Source organism: Borostomias antarcticus (genome assembly GCF_949987555.1).
Source record: "Borostomias antarcticus genome assembly, chromosome: 37".
Lineage (NCBI taxonomy): Eukaryota > Metazoa > Chordata > Actinopteri > Stomiiformes > Stomiidae > Borostomias > Borostomias antarcticus.
In genome coordinates this window covers 1,452,353-1,474,611 of record NC_140270.1, presented here as the reverse complement: position 1 = coordinate 1,474,611, position 22,259 = coordinate 1,452,353, and the positions used below count along the sequence as shown (strand labels likewise).

Sequence of the window (22,259 nt, the reverse complement as noted above, 5' to 3'; positions counted from 1 at the left end):
GGGGAGGAGGGGGAGAGACTGGACTGACGGGAGGACAGGAGGTGAATTGAGGATAGCTGGTGAAGGGAGGGCGGGACAACAACAGCCACTGATGCAGCAAAGTGTTTTCCTATTGGCTCGGTAGTTAAACAACCAACCTGATTGGCTGTGACTGGCCACCACAAACTGCACACCAGTGATACGATGTCAAATATCGCAAACTTACACCTACGCAGATGTAAATGTTTTAAGACCACATAAAAAGTCAAATGAATAAAGAGAGGAGAGGTTGTAGTTAATACTATAAGTATAGACCCTATGACCCTCATCTGTTCACCTCTTTCAAATATTGACTTATAGACTGAACACTTTTATACCATGTACTGTATACACGAAGAACCTACGTTGATGTTATAAGTAGTTTTGGAATATTGGAAATTGTAATATGGATGCTGTTACTTTTATAATTTTTGCAAATATAACGTTACTGCCTTTGAATGGACTTGACTGGATTGTCTTTTGTTGGAACGTGGACAGGGGTTCGACTGGGCGGTTGCATCCATGTGCACGAGTTAATGGAGGAGAGGTTATTATTGCATAAGTGACTCTGAGTAGAATGGCTTGGTCTGAAACACAAACATACATATCCTCTCTTTCAAACACACACACACACACACTCATTAGTCATTGCAATTCAGCATGGCGCCTGGTTGGTTTCTCAGAGAGGGGAGGGCAGATTCACTAACTCGTTCATCAACAGTAATTTATCTTTAATCCCCAGCAGCTGGGTATGGTCCCAGGTTGTCTCACACATGTATAACAGGCAAGCGGCACAACTAGCAGCAGCACAACACCAGCTCAGGATGGTAGAGGAGCAACGATCTGAGAACAAAGCGCCCCCTGCTGGTTTTTCAGGTGCTGGTTGTAGTTTTTTGTGTGTTGGCTGTAAGCCGACACACCAAGGAGAGGGAATCCTTTTTGTCCGTGCTTCTTGCTTCTTGCGTCGTGTTGTTGACCTGCAGTTCCATTGCTGCTACCACAAGAGGCAGTAGTCCCAGAACATAAAAACCAAAAGACTCCACATGCGTAGTTTCTCTCCCTATCTGCGTGTGTGTACGGGGTGTGCAGGGGGGGGGGGTTGGGGGGCATTGGGAGTAATAACAATGTCGGAGAAGACCCTGTGCAAGACCCCACGGTACGCTACTGCATTATAGACAGACAGTCCTCATTACAATAGGAGTAGGACACTTCAAATCCTATAGTAATTCATTTTTGTATAGGATGTGATGCACCAGTCGCTCTACGCCTATGTGGTTTATTTTCAGTGATTACACTGACTGTTGACTGGCACAGCTTTAGGTGGTGATGGAGGAATGAGCTTAATGTATTGATGCTTTTTTGTGCGTGGCTGTAAGCCAGCGCACCTAGTATAGCGTTCGTCCGGTCATCACTCCCTCCCTCCCTCCCCTCCGTTACTGCGGACAATGTTGGCCTGCATTTCTCTGTTGGCCCCACTTCAGGCAGTAGTCCCAGCACACCAAAATCAAGGACACCAAAATCAACCCGCCGATCTACACTGCACAAGTAGAGTAGTGGTGAGAGCATTGGACTCCCACCCTGGAGACTGAGGTTGAAGACCCGGTGGGGATGACTTTATGGGACTACACCCCAAAGCTCCACATGTTCATCCTTTCACTCCAACCTTTACCCCTTGCCTTATAGATCAGATCCTGTCCCAACCCCAACCCTTATTCTAACCCCAACCCACACTAGGGACTGGAAGAAGGACACCAAAACCCACTCGCCGATCTCCACTGCACAAGTAGAGTAGTGGTGAGAGCATTGGACTCCCACCCAGGAGACCGGGGTTCCTGGTGGGGATGACTTTATGTTATCATCAGTGTAACTGCTTTAGCCACTGACCGCTACCATTAAAGTTATGGAAGCTGCTGCTAGTTGTTGTGAGCCCATGAGCTAACTGGCTATCCCGCTCTTATTGTGCTGGATTAGCATTGGAAGCATTGGAACTGATGTGTCCAGGTGACAAGACCTATCTTTATTTATCAAACATTACCGTCCTACCAGTCCCGCACAGAAACAAGCCAGCTAACGCACATAAGCCAGGCTTGACCTGGCCTGGTTCCTTTATTCTGATTCTGACAGGCTTTTCTGGCTATTCTGACCCACAATCCTGTGCGCAGCGGAAATGTGCGTCACGTGCGAGTCGTGACAGCTGTAGACGAATGTCGCGTTATGGACAGCGACGGATGTGGGCAAATTACAAGGCGCAATGTTATGACAAGGAAGTATGTCCCAATTGGATACCTACTGCTTGCAAAGTATGTACTTTCTAAGGGCAGCTGTAGTAGGTACTGGTAGTAAGAAGTAGAAGTATGCGATTCGGAACGCAGCCAATGTCTTTCTTCTCAGTGTTCCTTTGTTTATTTTCGCCCTTTTGGAATTAAAACCTTTTTGAACCCACGTTGCCCACCTGCCACATTTTGGGTGCTACCTGCTCCAGTCTGAAGCCCTAACAGTTGCATTTTCATGTTCAAAAGTGGAGCTTTTGGAGGACGGCAAGGGCAGGAGGCCTATTCAGAAACACACACACACAAACACGCACATCACACGAACCCCACCCCCTCCCCCGCCCTCCCGCACTCCACCCCCCCCCCCCCCCCTTCCCTCATTACAGTACAGTGATGTCAGGATATTGGCCGCGCCTGCCTGTATGGCTGCTTGTCGAGGCTGGCTGCCTGTATGGTAATCCCCCCCCCCCTCCCCTCCCCTGGTATTGTATTTTGTATGTATTGCATTTTCTATGTCGCTCTTTCTTCCTTTTTTATGTGTTATTTGTATTGTGAAGCGCTTTGTGCATTTGTGCTGTGAAAGGCGCTATATAAATAAAGTTTACTTACTTACTTACTTCTCTTTAGTGTTGGAGTAAGGCCCAGGAGGTGGACGTATCAGTAGGCCCACACGATGTCCTGTCCGACCTCTCACCTTTCTACGCAACACTTTGACACTCATAAAGTCCTATCACACCACCGAGAACATTGATCAAACGAGCCAATCGGAACAGCCATAAAAATGTCTAGCTTCAGCAGATAAAGTGTGCGTGCGTGTGTGTGTGTGTGGTTCAAAGACTGCACTGCCCCCCCCTCACCTGCGCACACACACACACACACACACACACCACGGCCTACAGCACTTTCTATGTGAGAGGTGACAGGTGCTTCCAGGATGTAGCCTGTACCTTAGCTAGGCCCATCCTCCTTTTGCATGTGTCCACAGACCATAAATGTCCCTCCCTGATACCAGGGTACTTAATATGAGCAGGTATCAAAGGTCATTCTAGAATTCTGTCTCCCTCCCATCCGCCACTGTCACACTGTTGAAGGGAGGACTATTTCAACCAAGAGGATTATTTGACTTCACACACGGCAGCGTTGACTCTTTTTTTCTCTTTAGAACACACACGCACCTGAGACGACCTGCTGAAGAGCCACGCCACATCTGTCCTTTGTCCCATCGTCCTACAGTACTTGTGGAGTGTCACTGGGAGTTTGTTTTTTAGCGTCTGACCCTGTGCTGTCTGTCAGTCAGTTAGTGTGTGTGTGTGTGTGTGTGTGTGCAGTGGCCATTTTCTTCTTCTCGGATCGACTTTGGTCTTTTCTGTTTGGTCTTTTCTCGTTCGCCTTTGGTCTTTTCGCGGCTTTCGGAAAAAGGAGAGAGACAGAGAGGGGAGACAGAGAAGGAGACGAACAGAGGGGACAGAAAGACAGGCGGGGTAGATAGAGAGGATGTGCTGCACGGGGAAGTGCGCTCGCCTGGTGGGTCTGATCCTGCTGCCCACGGCGTTCTGCTGCATGATCGCCAACCTGCTGCTCTTCTTCCCCAACGGGGAGAGTCTGGATAACGACCACATCTCCCTCCAGGTCTGGCTCATGGGGGGGCTCGTCGGAGGGGGCCTCTTTGTAAGTAACGCGCCGTCTCCGGTCGGTCTGTCTGTCTGTCTGTCTGTCTGTCTGTCTGTCTGTCTGTCTGTCTGTCTGTCTGTCTCTGTCTCTCTGTCTGTCTCTTTGTCTGTCTGTCTGTCTCTCTGTGTCTGTCTGTCTGTCTGTCTGTCTGTCTGTCTCTGTCTGTCTGTCTGTCTGTCTGTCTGTCTGTCTGTCTGTCTCTCTGTCTTTCTGTCTGTCTCTCTGTGTCTGTCTGTGTCTGTCTGTCTGTCTGTCTGTGTCAGTCTGTCTGTCTGTCTGTCTCTCTGTCTCTGTCTGTCTGTCTGTCTGTCTGTCTGTCTGTCTGTCTGTCTCTCAAACAATAATAGCCAAACTGAGCCTACTTGCGCCATTCTTGTGATATTTCCTGAGATGATGTGGTGGAAATTGATGTTTTGTGAATGAATATATCTCACTGTGCCAGGGTCCTCCTGTCCCAGACATTTGTTTCGATAAACTTCCACTATTGAGTGGTTTAGGTTTGGGCTGAGTCTTGCTACACAGATTAATGGTTTACTAATTCGATTAATCTGGGAAACATTTGTACTTCCCTAATTGTACAGTTTCTTCCTCCACACAATATAGATTAGCAGGTGTGCAAGTGACATCATGTCCCTTCTGCAGTGAGAGAACGGCATTAGTCACTAGAGAGTTTGGTGGCCTCTGGATCCATTCATGTTTAGGCCTTGGTCTTTGATCTTGATTATGGATTGAGGCAATATTAACCTTTGATGTCTAAAGATTGGGCGTGTCTGGCTTTGTCAACTGGTAGCATCAGGTTGTAAAGTGTGAACAGAAATATGTAGTTACTGTAATTCCATCCATCCACACATCTTTTGCGTGATGCACCTTGCCACATGTTACTGTACCTGTCCAGTCATCGCCCTTTGGAACGACAGGTTGAAAATGGGATTCAGGATTTACAAATATTAGCTTAGGAGATAAGGTGACTCGTGAACACACAAACAGAAACTCTATCTCTCTGCCTCTCTCACACACACACACACACACACACACACACACACACACACACACACACACACACACACACACACACACACACACACACACACACACACACATTCCACACCCACCCACATACACAAGCTGACCAAAGACACCTCAGCTTGGGGCGGCTGTAGCTCAGCTGGTAGAGCGGGTCGTTCAGTGATCGAAGGGTCAGTGGTTCGAATCCCAGCTCCAACTGTCTACATGTCGAAGTGTCCTTGAGCAAGACACCTAACCCCAAATTGCTCCCAATGAGCAGGTTAGCACCTTGCATGGCAGCTACCGTGAATGGGTGAATGAGAGGCCATTGTAAAGCGCTTTGAGTGCTGCTAAGGTGGAAAAGCGCTATATAAGTGCAGTCCATTTACCATTTGGTACAATCAAGTGACACATGAGGGCGCTGCCTGCTCTCTGCATCTTTTCGGGGTATTTTTGACCAATAACCAGAAGATCTATATCAATCAATCAATCAATCAATCGTGAGAAGATCTATAGAGTCTGATTGCCGTCTCGGTAACAGGAGACTACATGGAGTGGACCAGTGAGAATGTTGATGGCGCTGTGTGTTCCAGATGCTGTGTCCCAGCTGCTCGGCTATCAGGGCTGGGGGCAAGGGTTGCTGTGGAGCCGGTTGCTGTGGCAACCGTTGCCGGGTGAGTTAAGTGAATTGGGGAGGGGCAGAAACAGTTGAAACTCAGGAGGACATAATTTTGAAATGAGGAGGTTATAGATAGCTGCAAAGAGCAAATCGCTATCAAGGAGGTACTGTATAATAAGGATAATGTTATTACCTCAGTTATCACCACAACAGCATAATGATGTTTCTGTTCTAAATGCATTATTGCCTCAATTATGACCATAGTGATGTCTCTGTTCAATGTTGACTATAGTCAGCTCATCACGCACCCAGTTTCAAGTTAGTCTTGTAAGGCCGCAGATAAGATGAAGACCCAGATAGCAAGCGGATGTGTAATGATTCTGGGCCATATATGGGCCGGAACTAAGCCACAAGGGCCAGATCTGGCCTGTATATGGCCCAGATCCGCTTGCTATCTAGGTGAGTCTTACCCTGCAAAATAATGTCTGCCACTGTTCTGGTGTGTGTGCTTGTTTGTGTGTGTGTGTGTGTGTGTGTGTGTGTTAAACACCCCCAACAGATGTTGAACTCTGTGTTCTCGTCTGCGTTCGGCCTGGTGGGGGCGATCTACTGCGCCAGCGTGTCCTCGGCAGGGCTGGCCATCGGACCCAAATGTCAGATAGAAAGCGGAAAATGGGAGTACCCCTTTGAAGACCTGCAAAGGTGAGGCGCTCTCTCTCTCTCCCTTTCTATTCCTATTTCTCTCTATTTTTCTCTATTTCTATCTCTACCGAACATCTCTAGTCCTCTCTTTAAAAATATCTTGTCCTTTACATCTGTTTATCTTAATAGTTCCTCTCTCTGTCTGGTCATATCAGTCAGCCACACCCATCACCTACTACGCACCCTCCAAGCACGGAGGGGAGAGAGTGCAATACTCCCAGTAGCCACTAGGTGGCAGGCAAGTCCTGTGGTGTTACTGTACTTCAACAGCATGAGAAAAGTCTCGCAACAAAAGGATTGAACAAAACGCCTGATGACATGACATTACATTACAGTCATTTTAGCAGATGCTTTTATCCAAAGCGACTAACAATAATTGCATTTAACGTAGGAAGAGCCAATGTACTACTACTCACCAGAACTCACAAGTGCATCTTCTCTCTAAAACAAGTGACTAAGAGCATAATCTAGTTCTGAAGGCAAAGTGCAAGATTAGCAATCTAAAGAACAGTGCAATATAATACAATAAAATACAATAATGATGAGATGAGTGATGAATGATGATGATGATGATGAATGATGAGATTGTTACGCTCTTCATCCCGCACTTCCCCCTTCAGTTCTACTGTATCTCTTCTATAATCTCCTCCTAGTCCCCTAAATCTTACCCTTTCCAATCCTACCCCCCCCCCCACACACACACACCCACCCACACATCTCATCCCTCTATTCTCCCTGTCCCTCTCCCCCGCCTCCAGTGGGAACAACAGCTACCTGACCGACGAGACCATGTGGGACTTGTGCATAGCCCCCAAGAACGTGGTGCTGTGGCACATCGTCCTGTTCGCCATCATGCTGTGCCTGTCCCTGCTGCAGACGGCGCTCTGCGGCGTCCAGGTGTTCAACGGCTGCCTGGGCTGCATCTGCGGTGACTGCCGTGATAAGAAGGAGGTAAACGCCACCTGGTTGCCGCTGCGTAGCGGTAGATTTTGTTTTGTTACGCCTCCGCCAGGTGATTATGGTTTCGGGTTGTCCGTCCGTCCGATGTTTGTTAATGCAATATCTCGGGAACGCATTGACGGAATTTCTTCCCCTTTGGTAGCCTACAAATGTTCACCGGCACTCAAGGATGAACCGCTTAGATCGTAGGGGTCAAAGGTCAAAGTTCAAGGTCACTGTGACGTCACAAAATGTGTTTTTGGCCTGATGAACACAATGTGTCCATGATACAGGCAGTGCAATTACATAACATGTCAAGTGTACTATACAGTAGTATACAGTAGTGAGTTCTCAACACAGGGTGTTCAATTGCTCAAGTGTTGTCAGGTGTTGGTTCGAGTGTACAGCGGTGCAGAGTCAGTTGTCTATTGTATAGACAAGGTGCAAGGTGTCACATGTCACTTCTGTTATGATGAGGCTCAAGACATCACTTGCTTCCTGCCAAAGAGTAGCTCGGAAGAGTTAAGTGTTTATCTCAAAGGCTTAACGAAATTTGTTCATATTTGGGTAAAATGTCCAGTTGGACTCAAGTAGGGATCAAAGGTCAAGGGTCACTGACCTCACAAAAGGTGTTTTAGTTAGGTTAACCGCAACTGGCATTGTTGTGCGGAGGCATTTAGCCGCTAGGCGGTTTGTCTAGTTTGCTGCTGCATTGATTATGAGCAGGGGTGTAGCCTAGTGGAGGGTGAGCCCAAGTAAACTCGCTTTACACACCTCTCGAAAATGAGGCGGAGAGTTGACTCATCCGTTTTCTGATCAACTGCGTTAATCAATGAAGGAAACGGGGTGGGTAAACTGCTCTTAAAGGACAATGCTCGTTTTTGACAACCTGGACCTTATTTACGGCATATTATAAGACGTTTCACTCACCGAGATAACTTTGGTGTAGTTCGGAGGCCTGTAGAAGAAATTTAAAATCCAGCGCGAGCCAGTATATCCATGTAATGGCGGCGGACGGGGCACTGAGAATGCAGCTTCTAAAAAATCTATTTTCTGCCGCGAAACAGTTGTTTTCACCAATCTGTCTTTATGAATCGCTAGTTGTGCTTACATAGAGCGAGGGCTTGTTGTGGTTTTTCACATGCCTCTGTAATATGATCTTTAGAAACGTCTTTAGAAACGAAATAGCTTCCCCACTTGCTCCAGCACGCATGCGCACAGCGTGCTGGAGCGCTGGATTTTAAATTTCTTCTACAGGCCTCCGAATTACACCAAAGTGATCTCGGTGAGTGAAACGTCTTATAATATGCCGTAAATAAGGTCCAGGTTGTCAAAAACGAGCATTCTCCTTTAACAGAGATTAGGCTACCCACATCTGTATTTACCACTACACCCCTTAGAGTAGGCTAGCCTAGATTAGATAGTAGCCTAGCCTAGTTTAGATAGTAGCCTAGCCTAGATTAGATAGTAGCCTAGCCTAGATTAGATAGTAGGCTAGCCTAGCTTAGATAGTAGCCTATCCTAGGCACAGGGGGGTAGTCGAGGACACGGTGCCCCCAAGTAAACTCTGTTAACTCGCCTCTTTATAAACCAGGCTGAGACTTTACTGACCTATTTTTTGAACAACCGTATTAATCAATGAGGAGGGACATCTCTGTATTTACCACTACAGCCCTCCCTTGGGCCTGTGGCCTACTGCAGGCGAGGGTAGTCGGGGGCGGCTGTAGCTCAGTTGGTAGAGCGGGTTGTTCATCGAAGGGTCAGTGGTTCGAATTCCAGCTCCGACTGTCCACATGTCGAAGTGTCCTTGAGCAAGACACCTAACCCCAAATTGCTCCCAATGAGCAGGTTAGCGCCTTGCATGGCAGCTACCGCCATTGGTGTGTGAATGTGTGTGTGAATGGGTGAATGAGAGGCCATTGTAAAGCACTTTGAGTGCCGCTAAGGTGGAAAAGCGCTATATAAGTGTAGTCCATTTACCATTTATCATTTAGTAGTTGTAGTAGTAGGCTAGGCCTATATACAGTTGTCATAGTAGTATTAAGTAGAAGCAGTAGTACTGACACTACTAAAAGCCCTTTTGAAAGCACTCTGGGAGTTCTTAAATATTCATAAGAAACTCTGAAGTATGAAGTATTAAGTAGGCTACACAAGTACAAAGTATACCAAGTAAAGTATGCAGCTTTTACTAACAGCATGATGCTTCAACACTAAGTGTTTGTGCAGCTAAAGGTTCCACTCAGCAAAGTCCAGGGTAAAATAAATCAACCAATCAGTGGGTGGTTGAAGATTAATCCCAGATTTAGCTGCCAGTTGAACATACAATGACCGCTATGCACATGGTCCCTGATGTGACCATGTTTTGTTCCCTAGAGTCACCACCAACACCCACATGCACACACACACACACACACACACACACACACACACACACACACACACACACACACACACACACACACACACCCTGTTCATGAACATGTAACCTATGGGCTTACAGTACAGTGAGTATATACTACTAATGCTATGTAGCCTACTCTTCTATATGTGAAACATTCAGTAGGCCTATAAACAGTGTCACTGGGATAGTAACCAATGAATAGACAGTATTCTATGAGAGTATCTGATGGCCCAGCATCTCTCTCTCTCTCTAGAAGAGCTGTAGTATTACAGTACATGTAAATAATTTCTGGTAAACACATTTCCCTTCCTCCCCTCTCTCTCAGGATGAAGGTGGACTGTGAGACACAGAGGTGACGATGGCCGTGGCGTCTGCCTGTCTCCCGTTCCGCAGACGTGTCAACACCAAAGCACTTATACACTGGTCCCTACAATCACCTGCAAACAAAGCCACGAGTCAGCGAGCTGTGTACCTGTGACACCGTACGTCATGCTCCAATCATGGGCTAGAATCTAAAACACAGCAAGGTTGTCGTCTCAGATTACTAAACGTATCGTGTCGCACTGCGTCGCATCGCAGAGCTTGTTGTCCTAGCTCGAGCCTTTCCTGTCTTGCAGAATCGTTGAATTATTAACTTTGATTCTCCATTTCTATGAATTATTCAGAGAGGATGAGCAATTCCTTTTATGTATTTTTGAGGATTGTAAGGCCTACAAGTAATAAAAATGTTCCAAAAGTGAAAGATATTATTTGGTGTGTGGCTTTACTCTTAATTTACTGTGGTAGACTGGGGTTGCGTTCCGAATCACATACTACCCTACTATATAGTATGCCAAAACAGTATGTAGTATGTCCCAATACATAGTATGCCACATGCAGTATGGCAAAAATACCAGGATGTCCTACTACATCCGGTCGTATTTTGCAGTATGCAAGCCAGCAATCTTTTCTGGCTATTCTGACCCACAATCCTGTGCGTAGCGGAAATGTGCGTCACATGTGCGAGTCGTGACAGCTGTAGATGAATGTCGCGTTATGGACGGCGACGGATGTGGGCAAATTTCAAGGCGCAATATTATGACAAGGTAGTATGTCCCAATTGGATGCCTACTGCTTGCAAAGTACGTACTTTCTAAGGGCAGCTGTAGTAGGTACTGGTAGTAAGAAGTAGAAGTATGTGATTCGGAACGCAGTAGGGGGACAGTGCAGCATTGACAGGAAGCAGATAGACAACTGAAAGTAACCCCATCAAGTCATTAACCCCCTTATATAACAGGAAAACAAGATTGAGTTAAAAAGCGACAAAAATTCCTTTGACAGACCTCAAAACTCTTTGTTAATCATGCTACAACCCTTTACTGATCCACTTCAATAACTTTGTGACGCTAACTTTGTCCGCTGGCCCGGACCCTGTCAATAGCTGACATCGTTTTTGCAACAACGCTTTTCTACTTTCCGTTAGACGCAGGGAGCCAGAACTAACAGGATTGTGTCAGGGCAGGGGGTCAGGGGTCAGGGGTCAGAGTGCCCCCCCGGTGGGCACTGTAAGCACTACAGCTGTGAAAACACTGATGTCTGGTCTGGAGGGCTCTCCGTCAGGGGGCCGGGTTAAGATCCTAATCCTTTGTTGCCATAGAGCAGCGCTGAGGTAATTGTTACCTAACTTCTGAGATAAACACCCGGGCGGCGCTGCTCACGGTAAATATAGACGCCGTCCCTCAAGAGACAAGAGTGTCCTGGCCTGGCCTAGCAGTGATAGTGAGTGAGTGAGTGAGTGAGTGACTGAGGGAGGGAGGGAGGGAGGGAGGGAGGGAGGGAGGGAGGGAGTGGAGGGACTGAGTGAGTGAGGGAGGGAGGGAGGGAGGGAGGGACTGAGTGACGGAGGGAGGGAGGGAGGGAGGGAGGGAGGGAGGGAGGGAGTGAGTGAATGAGGGAGGGAGGGAGGGAGGGAGGGAGTGACTGAGTGACTGAGGGAGGTGGGAGGGAGTGAGTGAGTGAGTGAGTGAGTGAGTGAGTGAGTGAGTGAGTGAATGAGTGAGTGAGTGAGGGAGGGAGGGAGGGAGGGAGGGAGGGAGGGAGGGAGTGAGTGAGTGAGTGAGGGAGTGAGGGAGGGAGGGAGGGAGGGAGTGACTGAGTGAGGGAGGGAGGGAGGGAGGGAGGGAGGGAGGGAGGGAGGGATAGATAGAGGGGGGGACCGACGCTCCACATACCTCAGCCATAACTGTCAGTAAGAAGATAGCTGCCAAAACGTAAAGCGGCCTAGGAGAATTCTGTGAATGACACACCTCCATTCTGTGAATGACACACCTCCAGAGCTGATTGGAAGCCCCCAGGTAGCCCCCAGGTAGCCCCACCCCCATCCCCCCGTCACACATCATGTCATTAGACTAATGCAGGAGAGAAAAACCAAGGGAGGAGGAGAAAAGAAGAGGGTGAGTGAGGAAGGGAGGGTGACTTCTATGAAACGTTGGGACGAGAAAGAGAGGGGTTAGTTGGGGGTGAATTCTTAGCCACTTCTCATGCAAATCACACCGAATAAAAACTCGGGGGAGAACTGAAGGAGGGAATAAAAAAAGAAAAGCAAGAGGACAAGTAATGAAGGAGCAGTGAAGGAGAGCAAGAGGGGTGTTAAGAGAGAGAGAGAGAGAGAGAAAGACAGAGAGAGAGGAGAAAGAGAGAGAGAGGGGGGAGAGAGAGAGCAATAGCCTGTTAAGAGAGAGAGAGAAAGACAGAGAGAGAGGAGAAAGAGAGAGAGAGGCGGAGAGAGAGAGCAATAGCCTGTTAAGAGAGAGAGAGAGAGAAAGACAGAGAGAGAGGAGAAAGAGAGAGAGAGGGGGAGAGAGAGAGCAATAGCCTGTTAATAGAGAGAGAGAGAGAGAGAGAGAGAGAAAGACAGAGAGAGAGGAGAAAGAGAGAGAGGGGGAGAGAGAGAGCAATAGCCTGTTAAGAGAGAGAGAGAGAAAGACAGAGAGAGAGGAGAAAGAGAGAGAGAGGGGGGGAGAGAGAGAGAGAGAGAGAGAGAGAAAGACAGAGGGAGAGAAAGAGAGAGAGAGAGGGGGAGAGAGAGAGCAATAGCCTGTTAAGAGAGAGAGAGAGAAAGACAGAGAGAGAGGAGAAAGAGAGAGAGAGGGGGGGAGAGAGAGAGCAATAGCCAGTGGAGTGTGAAGCCAAGTCTTCTGTTATCCGCCCGGTGCATTTCTACCCTGTTGTGAACCCATTATACAACACTGGATGCCTTTCCCAAAAACAACGCTCCTTGGGACTCCTCTACCGGCCACTTCCCCTGGAACACGGACCGTCCACCGGGACAGAGCGGGAGTGGACTGGGACAGAACGGGAGTGGACTGGCCACAGGGATAACGAAATGAGCTACGTAGCCTTCTACACACCAATCACGTACTGTACAGCGCCTCCAACTGACAGAAACTGACTGAAAAGTCTTTCGTCTATTAACACATAATTATCTTTCTTCAATGAATACATCAGGAAAAAGATTCCATCCTTTTAACTCCCTTCTTATTCCTCATGGAGGACTTCATCCCTTTCTTTTCCCACCTGTTCATCCCTTCCTCCCCTCTCTTTCCTCCATCCTAGGATAAACAGATGAGCAGGTGCCAAGTCAGCAGACCAGGGACCACAAAGCTAGGTGCAATAACAGTAGCTGGCACCACCGAACAGTAGTGAACTCTGACGTAGCCTTACCCAGTACCGGCCAACCAGCAATTATACCTCACCCATCTCCCTGACCAATGGCAGCAGCCCATGAGTAGACAGGGGATGAGGAAAGAACACAACACCAACGCAACTGAACCGACCATGGCAGGCCATGCACTAGGGGCCCCAGACGTACGTGGGCATAGATATACTATTATTTATATACCCTTTACTATAGAGTAAATCAATCTGGAAAGTAGGTGATGATCGTATCAGATTTAAAAGTTAAAAGTCTGATTTGATTTGTAGATCTTTGCGTTGTTTTGACTGTTCCTCTACCACACAAAAACAAGCCTGGAGGATAAAGGGTGGTGGGGGGACTAAAGAAAAGAAGAAAGGGAACCAAGTGAGGAGAGGGAGGGGGGTATGGTCCCGCCCCCCCTCCCCGCATTGCTGCTGGACCCCAGAACCAGCCCCGGGCGACTTGAGCCGGCCCTGTCCCCGCGTCTAATGAGACGTCTGCCAAGACTAACAAGGGCCCGGCTGTGGGAACGTCTGGAGAGAGGAGGAGGGAGGGGAAGTGGAGGAGGGAGAGAAGAGGAGGAGGAAAAGGGAGGGAGGGAGGAGAGAGAGAAGCGTAAACGCTTATTAACTGGCCACAAAGCATTGCTTTTGACAAAAGGGTCTAAACTGGACACAACCTGACTGATCTGGCCCGGTCATGACGCAACGCAGTAGACTCAACGAAATCTTTGACATGTTCCCAGCCTGTCTAGTTAGGCCGCTCCACAATGGTAGAATGGAAATGGGTGTAACCTTGTAAATAAAGTCAGTGGGCCTCTGATAGCAATTGATGTCGGGAGAAAGAGCTCCTCCGTTGTGCTATCACTCGTAAACCCGCTGTTTATACAATATTTGATGGGCTTACATCATTTTATTTAAGCATCTTTGATATATATTTATACATATATTTTTTTCAACATTTTCCAAGGACCCCCTGTAATTATGCCAATGACCACAGGGGGTCCATGCACTCCTGGTTGAGAAACACTGGGGTAAATGACTATTACACTCATCGGCGGAGTAGCATATCAGGGACTTCCACTCTAAATAAATCTTCACCTGGGTATGCAGTAGGTTTCCAGATTCTTGGTATGTAATGAGGTGCAATTTACATTACATTACAGTCATTTAGAAGACGCTTTTATCCAAAGCGACTAACAACAATTGCATTTAACGTAGGAAAAGCCAGTGTACTACTACTTGCCAGAACTCACAAGTGCATCTTCTTTCTAAAACAAGTGACTAAGAGCATAATCTAGTGCTGAAGGCAAAGTGCAAGATTCGCAATCTAAAATACAATAGGTACTTAAGAGGGAGGATAGTTGTAGTACTTCTTGAAGAGATGAGTTTTGAGCCTGTGACGAAAGATGGGCAGCGACTCTGCTGTCCTGACGTCAGTGGGCAGTTCATTCCACCACTGCGGGGCCAGGACAGAGAAGAGCTGTGACCGTGTCAATCGACCGCAGGGGCCTCGGAGTGACGGGGCAACCAGTCGCCCTGAGGTAGCAGAGCGTAGCGGTCGGGAGGGGGTATAGGGTTTGACCATGGCCTGGAGGTAGGAGGGGGCTGTTCCTTTCATTGCCCTGTAGGTTAGCGCGAAACTTGGGGTGGTTGAACACCAGGTGAGCAGCAGCTTTCTGGACAAGCTCTAGGGGTTTTATGGCTGACCCCGGGGCCCCAGCGAGGAGGGAGTTGCAGTAGTCCAGGTGGGAGATGACCAGGACCTGGATGAGCACCTGCGCCGTTTCATCAGTGAGGAAAGGGCGAATCCTCCTGATGTTTTATAGCATGAATCTGCAGGAGCATGTGACTGATGTGATATGTGCGGAAAAGGACAGTTGGTCGTCCTCCAGCGTCACACCCAGGTTCCTCGCAGTCCGAGTCGGTGTCACCACTGTGTCTTCAGTGGTGATGGCCAGGTCCCGGTGCGGGCAGCCCTTCCCCGGGAGGAACAGCAGCTCAGTCTTGAGCTTTAGGTGATGTGTCGTCATCCACTCCGAGATGTCAGCCAAGCACCCAGCTATGCGTGTCTCCACTTCTGTATCAGAAGGGGGAAATGACAGGACCAGTTGGGTGTCATCGGCATAGCAGTGATAGGAGAAGCCATGCAAGCGAATGACAGAGCCCAGAGATGTAGTGTAGAGGGAAAACAGGAGAGGACCCAGGACAGACCCTTGTGGAACCCCCGTAGTCAGACTATGTGGTTCCGACATCGACCCTCTCCATGTCACCTGGTAGGAGCGGCCCGTCATTTAGGATGCAAACAGGGAGCATGCAGAGCCAGCGATGCCTTTCTCCTCGAGGGTGGAGAGGAGGATCTGGTGGTCTACCGTATCAAATGCTGCTGACAGGTCTAGGAGTATCAGGACAGAGGAGAGAGAGAGTTCGCTCTCGCGGCATGGAGTGACTCCGTCACTGCAAGGAGGGCGGTCTCTGTCGAGTGGCCAGATGTTACAAGGTTGAGGACCTCGTTTGGGGAGAGGGGAGAAAAGTGAGATAAGGTTTGGTGTGGAGAGGAGGGGGGGGAGCGGAGAGTGGCATGTGGCATGAAGCTCTGGCATTGTCACTCCCCTGTAACAACCCTGTGTGTGTGTGTGTGTGTGTGTGTGTGTGTATGTGTGTGTGTGTGTGTGTATTTATGTATGTGCGTGAGTGCGTGTGCATGCATATGTGTGTAGAAATGTGTATGTGTGTGTGTGTGCTTACATGGAGGTGTGCATGTGTTTGTGTGTGTGTGTGTGTGTGTGTGTGTGTGTGTGTGTGTGTTTGTTTATTGCTATTCTTAGCCAGCGAAATAGTGAACCACATAGATTAGGGGCACAGATTCACTCTGGGTGAAGTAAGCGTTCTACTATGCACTTCTTTTTTCCGTTTCGACTTCTGATTGGTCTGCGAGAGGGCGTCTGATGTCACGGTGATATTCGAAGCCGACGGGGACGCCTCTCCAGAAGAGCCCTCTTCTCCAGGACAGTAAGTAAGTAAGTAAGTTAGTAAACTTTATTTATATAGCGCCTTTCACAGCACGAATGCACAAAGCGCTTCACAATACAAATAACACATAAAAAAGGAAGAAAGAGCGACATACAAAATGCAATACATACAAAATACAATACCAGGGGAGGGGAGGGGGGGGGGGGGGGTTATCATACAGGCAGCCAGCCTCGACAAGCAGCCATACAAGCAGGCGCGGCCAATATCCTGACATCACTGTACTGTAATGAGGGAAAGGGGGGGGGTGCGAAAGGCGGGGGGATGGAGTGAGGGAGGGCAGAGGAGGGGGTGGGGTGCGTGTGATGTGCGTGTTTGTGTGTGTGTGTTTCTGAGTCCGTGAGTTCAGGGTGACGGCTTCAGCACCAATGATACGTCACCGTCGTAGAGGCCCAGCCCCCGGTGTGTTCTCAGGACGAGAGCGGACCGCCGAACGGGCTGGAACACACTCCTCTCCTTACAAGGTGACAAACCAGGGGACCTGAGGACAACCAGGAAAAGGACAGGCCAGCGGCTTTAATACAGAACATAAACCAAGCCTTTAACCCTTTCGATACGACCACGTCACCGGCAACATTTTAAAAATATCTAACAAATATTTAATAATATTAAAAAAATATCTAACAAATAAAAAAAAATCCTCACTCCAACACTTGCTGAAAGCTGAGAAACTGCGCTTCCAAGTATTATAGGGAAAATCCAATTAATATTCGAAATGTTGTCACTGTACTTTCAGGGTTAAAAACAACACATTACCAAGGGCTTTAATACAACCCATAACCAAGGCCTTTCATTCAGACCGAAAGCTTTAATGCAGAACATAACCAGGGGCTTTAAAACAGACACGCAGGACTTAAGGGAATGCTGAATTACTCCACTCACTCAGGCTGGTGAGATAACTACAGCACTGTCCTCGGGGAAGGAAGACGCCATTATTTAATGTCTCTATAGGGTCTGTCCTGTCCCCAGGTCACTGGCGTCACAGCCTCCACGCATGGTGGTCAGCCAAAGTCCGACGTGGGTTAATAATCCACAGCCAGTTCACATTATCCAGCGTTGATGTATCCCCCGCCTCACGAGGGATGCCCTTCACCTACATAGCTACTCAGCTAACACGGGCACATTTACTATGAGGGCTCGTTTACTAAAATGTTCCTAAAATTGTTGATTGGTGTGCATTGTCCCTGTAAAAAATAAACGGAATAAAGTAAAGCACATATAGAGAGAGAGAAAGAGAGATAGTGATTGAAAGGGAGGAAGAGATGAAGGAAGAAAGGGAGGAAGGAGATATTAAGGTGAGAGAGAGAGAGAGTGAGAGAGAGAGAGAGAGAGAGTGTGTGTGTGTGTGTGTGTGGATCATTTAAAGCTGCTGTAAAAGGAGTGACAGGTGGAGTTCTACCTCTGATATAGAGGTCAGGTCGGGTCAGCTTCTGCTTGAATATCTGCAGCCCTCAATTTAAGCCTACAGCAATACAGAGAACGTTTATATCAAACTTTACAATATAACGCACATACCATGCATGCATTATAAATGATACATGAAAAGATTGCTGATCCCAGTTGCAGTTCCAGTGTGAGGATTGGCTACAGCGAGGACTGTAGTGTTAGCTTGCGTGTTGCTACAGCTAGCTAGCATCCTAATCAGTCTCACACCCTTTATCTTCTGGGTAAATGTCCACGGGGGTGAATGTGCTCAGGCAGTCCGGCACCTGGGACAGCCTGACCAAAGCCTAATCCTGAGCAGGAGACCGTGCGAAGCTAATAAACGGCAAGAACCTGTTTTGCAGGTCGCACACACCGGATGTCTAAAGAATTATAAGCACATTGCATATCACTGCAAATCTCTGTCTACAATAGGCTATGATCAATTTGAAAGGAAATGGACACACTTAAGGAATACGATTGGGTGTTTGCTATAAAGACAGACTGACATTGTACACCACATGGTCAAATTTTTGACTATATTTAGAGATTGATCTCATGTTTAACGACTGTTTAGAGTGTAGGGGACAGGATACAGTCTCCTCCTCCTCTTCTGTTCATTTCTTTCCCTCGTTCCGGGAGGAATCTTGTTTATACAACTCCCGGCTAGTCTGTTATGACTTCATCCAGGAGTGGATACTTCCATATGGGGCGGCTGTAGCTCAGTTGGTAGAGCGGGTCGTTCAATGATGGAAGGGTCAGCGGTTCGAATCCCAGCTCCGACTGTCCACATGTCGAAGTGTCCTTGAGCAAGACACTGAACCCCAAATTGCTCCCAATGAGCAGGTTAGCACCTTGCATGGCAGCTACCGCCATTGGTGTGTGAATGTGTGTGTGAATGGGTGAATGAGAGGCCATTGTAAAGCGCTTTGAGTGCCGCTAAGGTGGAAAAGCGCTATATAAGTGCAGTCCATTTACCATTTCCATGTTTCTTCCAATAATGACTCCATGTGCTGGAGTAGAATCATGTACACACCAAGGTTATAATAGTTTTGCTTCTTTCATTATTTTTTATTTTTTATATCATTTTAACTTTTTGTTTTCAATTTCAGTTTAGTTTAGTTTTGATTAGTTTTAAAGCAGGTTTGCTAGTTTATTTTATTTTTTATTTTTTGAAAATGCTTAGTTTTAGTTTAGTTTTTATTAGTTTCAGTATTAGTTTTAGTTTTTTATTCTTCTGCGCTAGCCTTGTGAGACCATCCTGATCTCGTGAGCTCACGTTGTTTCACTCCGTGTGAAACAATCCATCTGGACCACATCAGGTTACTTCTGCGCAGGGACACAGCTAAAGAAAATGGAGGATAGATCTCATATCCACCCAAAATACTAGGCTTATGTATGAAATGAAAAAGACTAAAACTAAGGACATTTTCTCAATCATTTTAGTTTATTTAGTTTAGTTAGTTTTGTAAACACACAATACAGTTTTAGTTAGTTATCGTTTTTTTGTAAATCTAGTTTTTATTTTTATTTCAGTTAACTAAAATGTTTTTTCACACCTAGTTTTCGTTTTTTAGTTAGTTTTCGTTAACTATAATAACCTTGGTACACACACATACTAGTACCAGACATGCAGGGAAAACAAACTCTCTGCACCCAGGAACAGCACTCCTGCTAACTATTTAACTGTTTTAAAAACCTTTTCAACGTTTTATCAAATAAATACAAGAAGGGAGGGAAGGAGATAGATGAAGAGAGAGAGAGAGAGAGAGAGAGAGAGAGAGACCATGCATGTTCTCCTGGTTCCCATTGGGAGGTGGTGTCCATACCAGATCCAGACTGTTGCTCCTCCTCTCATCTTAAGCCAGTGTCAAGTTGATTGACAGTTCAACTCAGTACATGATTCTGAAGAGAGCGATCTCTGATTAAAACCAGGCCAGGTCCAGCCTGGCTTATGTGCGTGGCTGGCTTGTTTCTGTGCAGGACTGGTAGGACGGAAGCTAGTCATGCCACTCAAATAGCTGTGAATTGAAATGACATAATGTCTGATAAATAAAGATTGGTCTTATCGCCTGGACACATCAGTTCCAATGCTTTCAATGCTAATCCAGCACAATGAGAGCGGGATAGCCAGTTAGCTCATGGGCTCACAACAACTAGCAGCAGCTTCCATATCATTAATCGTAGCGGTCAGTGGCTAAAGCAGTTACACTGATGATAACATAAAGTCATCCCCACCGGGAACCCCGGTCTCCTGGGTGGGAGTCCAATGCTCTCACCACTACTCTACTTGTGCAGTGGAGATCGGCGGGTGGGTTTTGGTGCCCTTCTTCCAGTCCCTAGTGTGGGTTGGGGTTAGAATAAGGGTTGGGGTTGGGACAGGATCTGACCTATAAGGCAAGGGGTAAAGGATGTGGAGGTTTGGGGTATAGTCCCATTCTTTATTTTGGTGTGCTGGGACTACTCCCTCTTGTGGTGCCAACAGAGAAATGCAGGCCAACATTGTCTGCAGTAACGGAGGGAGGGAGGGAGGGAGTGATGACCGGACGAACGCTATACTAGGTGCGCTGGCTTACAGCCACGCACAAAAAGCATTCCCCTGTTCGCCCGTGAGCCTCCAGGCGAGCCTGCCTGAGCAGGGGTATTGCGATATGCGGACGGCGCCCACTCAGCACCATCCCAGTAGCTCCACTCCTGGGTCCAATTTTGTAAATCAGCTTGATCCATGTCAACGTCTGACCCAGTAGCTGCCTAGTGCTGTGATTGGTTGATGTGTAGCGGAGTCCCCTCCCCACCTCCCTCCAGACGATCCACTCTAGATCAACCCAGGCTCATGGTGCTGGCCAAACAAGGCCCGTATGTAGCGAGAGTCAGAGGGAATTGTCGGTTCTGCGCTGGAATAAAGGCGTGGCTGACAGCGTGTCAGACGCCCCTCCCAGAGCAGGGAAGCAGTAGAGCACTCCAATGGCGGACTGGCCATCGGGACGTTCGGGACGAATCCCGATGGGCCGGTCCTCAAGTGGACCGGTGTGGGCCGGCTTGGTTGCCCACCCGAGCACGACAATCGGATTTGCCCGCCCCCCCTCAACAAATCGCTCAGCACCCTCCCCCCCCCCCCGCTCAACAGATCGCCCGTTCAAGGGGCCGACTGGGGCTACGTTGTCCGATCTGAATTACTTCCCCAGTCCGCCCCTGGAGCACTCCTAGTTCCCCGGTCCTGAACTTCTCCCCTAGGCTGGCTGTCTTCGCCACAGATTTCTTTCCTATCATAAAGTTTGATAACAGAGCTGAGTATTAGCAAAAGCAAGGAGAATGATTATATCAGTGTACAATGAGCTATGATGGGGAAGAACTACAATATTAATTTGATTTTCAATGAATCAATAACCATGCTTGATTAATTTGATTTATAATGTGGCAAATGCTATAGTAGCAGCAGCAAGCAGCAGCCCACTATAGCTAAATAACGCCAGACACAAGATTACAGACTGTAATCAATGTATGAACAATGTTACAATCTTACAATGTTAGCATTAACTAACTAACATTAACTTAGTTAACCCTCAGCCGTTAGCATTAGCTACCGTTAGCATAGCTACCTAGCCTATACGGTATCAATATACATTGATATAAGCTTTTATGTGAGCTTTTAACTCTCAAATCAGTGGTGTCAGTCTTTTCTTTTGATGTTGTGGGACCACTGCCTCTTGTGGTAGCAACACAGAACTGCAGGTCAACAACGCCAAGACACCAGACAACCCGACATGCTCTTCTAGCTGCGCTGGCTTACAGCTAACGGCACCCATGGGTGCGTCGGCTTACAGACACGCACAAAAACACAGCCTTCTTCCTTTAGAGTTCTGCAGAGCCAAAGACAGTCCACCATCCAATCACAACTCAGCTAGGATATCATTAACTATCCTTATGTTTACTTTTTGCCAACAACTGACCAGTGCTTTTCCACAGCAGTCCTTGTATTAGGCTGCTAAGGAGTAACTAGGAGACCACCCATAAACATATACAGTAGCTGATGACTGATCAGTGTTTACACTTGGTTGGCCCTTATAAGGAAAAACAATGATATAGGCTAGCCTACTAGCCATTAGGCTATATGTATCCACAAGTATACATCCCGACAGCTGGCCCAATATCACCCACAACAGCAGAGTTAATAATGATTAGAAAGACTCTAAACAAGCTAAAAAAGGGTTTTTCCTCTACATACCTTCTCTCTCACGCCTCTCTTCCTCCGTTCATCCCCTATGTCATTCATCCACTGTCTATCTGATGACATCAAATACATAGGCCCTATTCTTGGATCTTGAATCTACTGTACAAGGTATCCACCTCCAACTGATTAAAAAAAAAAAAAGGTTGCCTATGCGACTTAATTTAAACCAAAGATCAATAGTTCAATCACGTGATCAGTTTCATTATCTCATCATATTGCATCTATGAGTGAAGATCAATGTGTGGTCAGATGGAAATAGCCTTAGCGAGAGAGGAA

At 47.4% G+C, this 22,259-nt stretch overlaps 2 protein-coding genes across 2 annotated transcripts in view; both read left to right on the top strand.

The window, feature by feature from the left end:
* Window positions 1-3,335: 3,335 nt before the first annotated feature.
* On the top strand, window positions 3,336-10,362 carry tm4sf5 (transmembrane 4 L six family member 5). The gene is made up of 5 exons (XM_084461223.1): window positions 3,336-3,956; window positions 5,558-5,638; window positions 6,143-6,285; window positions 7,044-7,236; window positions 9,951-10,362. Exons 1-5 carry the CDS (start codon window positions 3,783-3,785, stop codon window positions 9,966-9,968), a joined length of 609 nt encoding a protein of 202 aa, XP_084317349.1. The 5' UTR covers window positions 3,336-3,782; the 3' UTR covers window positions 9,969-10,362.
* A 5,917-nt stretch (window positions 10,363-16,279) lies between these two features.
* The window catches only part of LOC311328101 (uncharacterized protein), a 15,250-nt gene continuing 9,270 nt past the window's right edge, over window positions 16,280-22,259 (top strand). Inside the window, exon 1 of the mRNA XM_084461227.1 lies at window positions 16,280-16,320. The gene's annotated coding sequence lies outside the window, so the exon portion shown is untranslated. The remainder of the gene's footprint in view (window positions 16,321-22,259) is intronic.

Excerpts from the sequence above, each read along its gene's own strand:
- tm4sf5 (XM_084461223.1), top strand. The coding sequence starts at position 3,783 with ATGTGCTGCACGGGGAAGTGCGCTCGCCTGGTGGGTCTGATCCTGCTG. Across the intron at positions 3,957-5,557 it reads TCGTCGGAGGGGGCCTCTTT|ATGCTGTGTCCCAGCTGCTC; the intron begins GTAAGTAACGCG and ends TGTGTGTTCCAG. Across the intron at positions 6,286-7,043 it reads CCCTTTGAAGACCTGCAAAG|TGGGAACAACAGCTACCTGA; the intron begins GTGAGGCGCTCT and ends CCCCGCCTCCAG.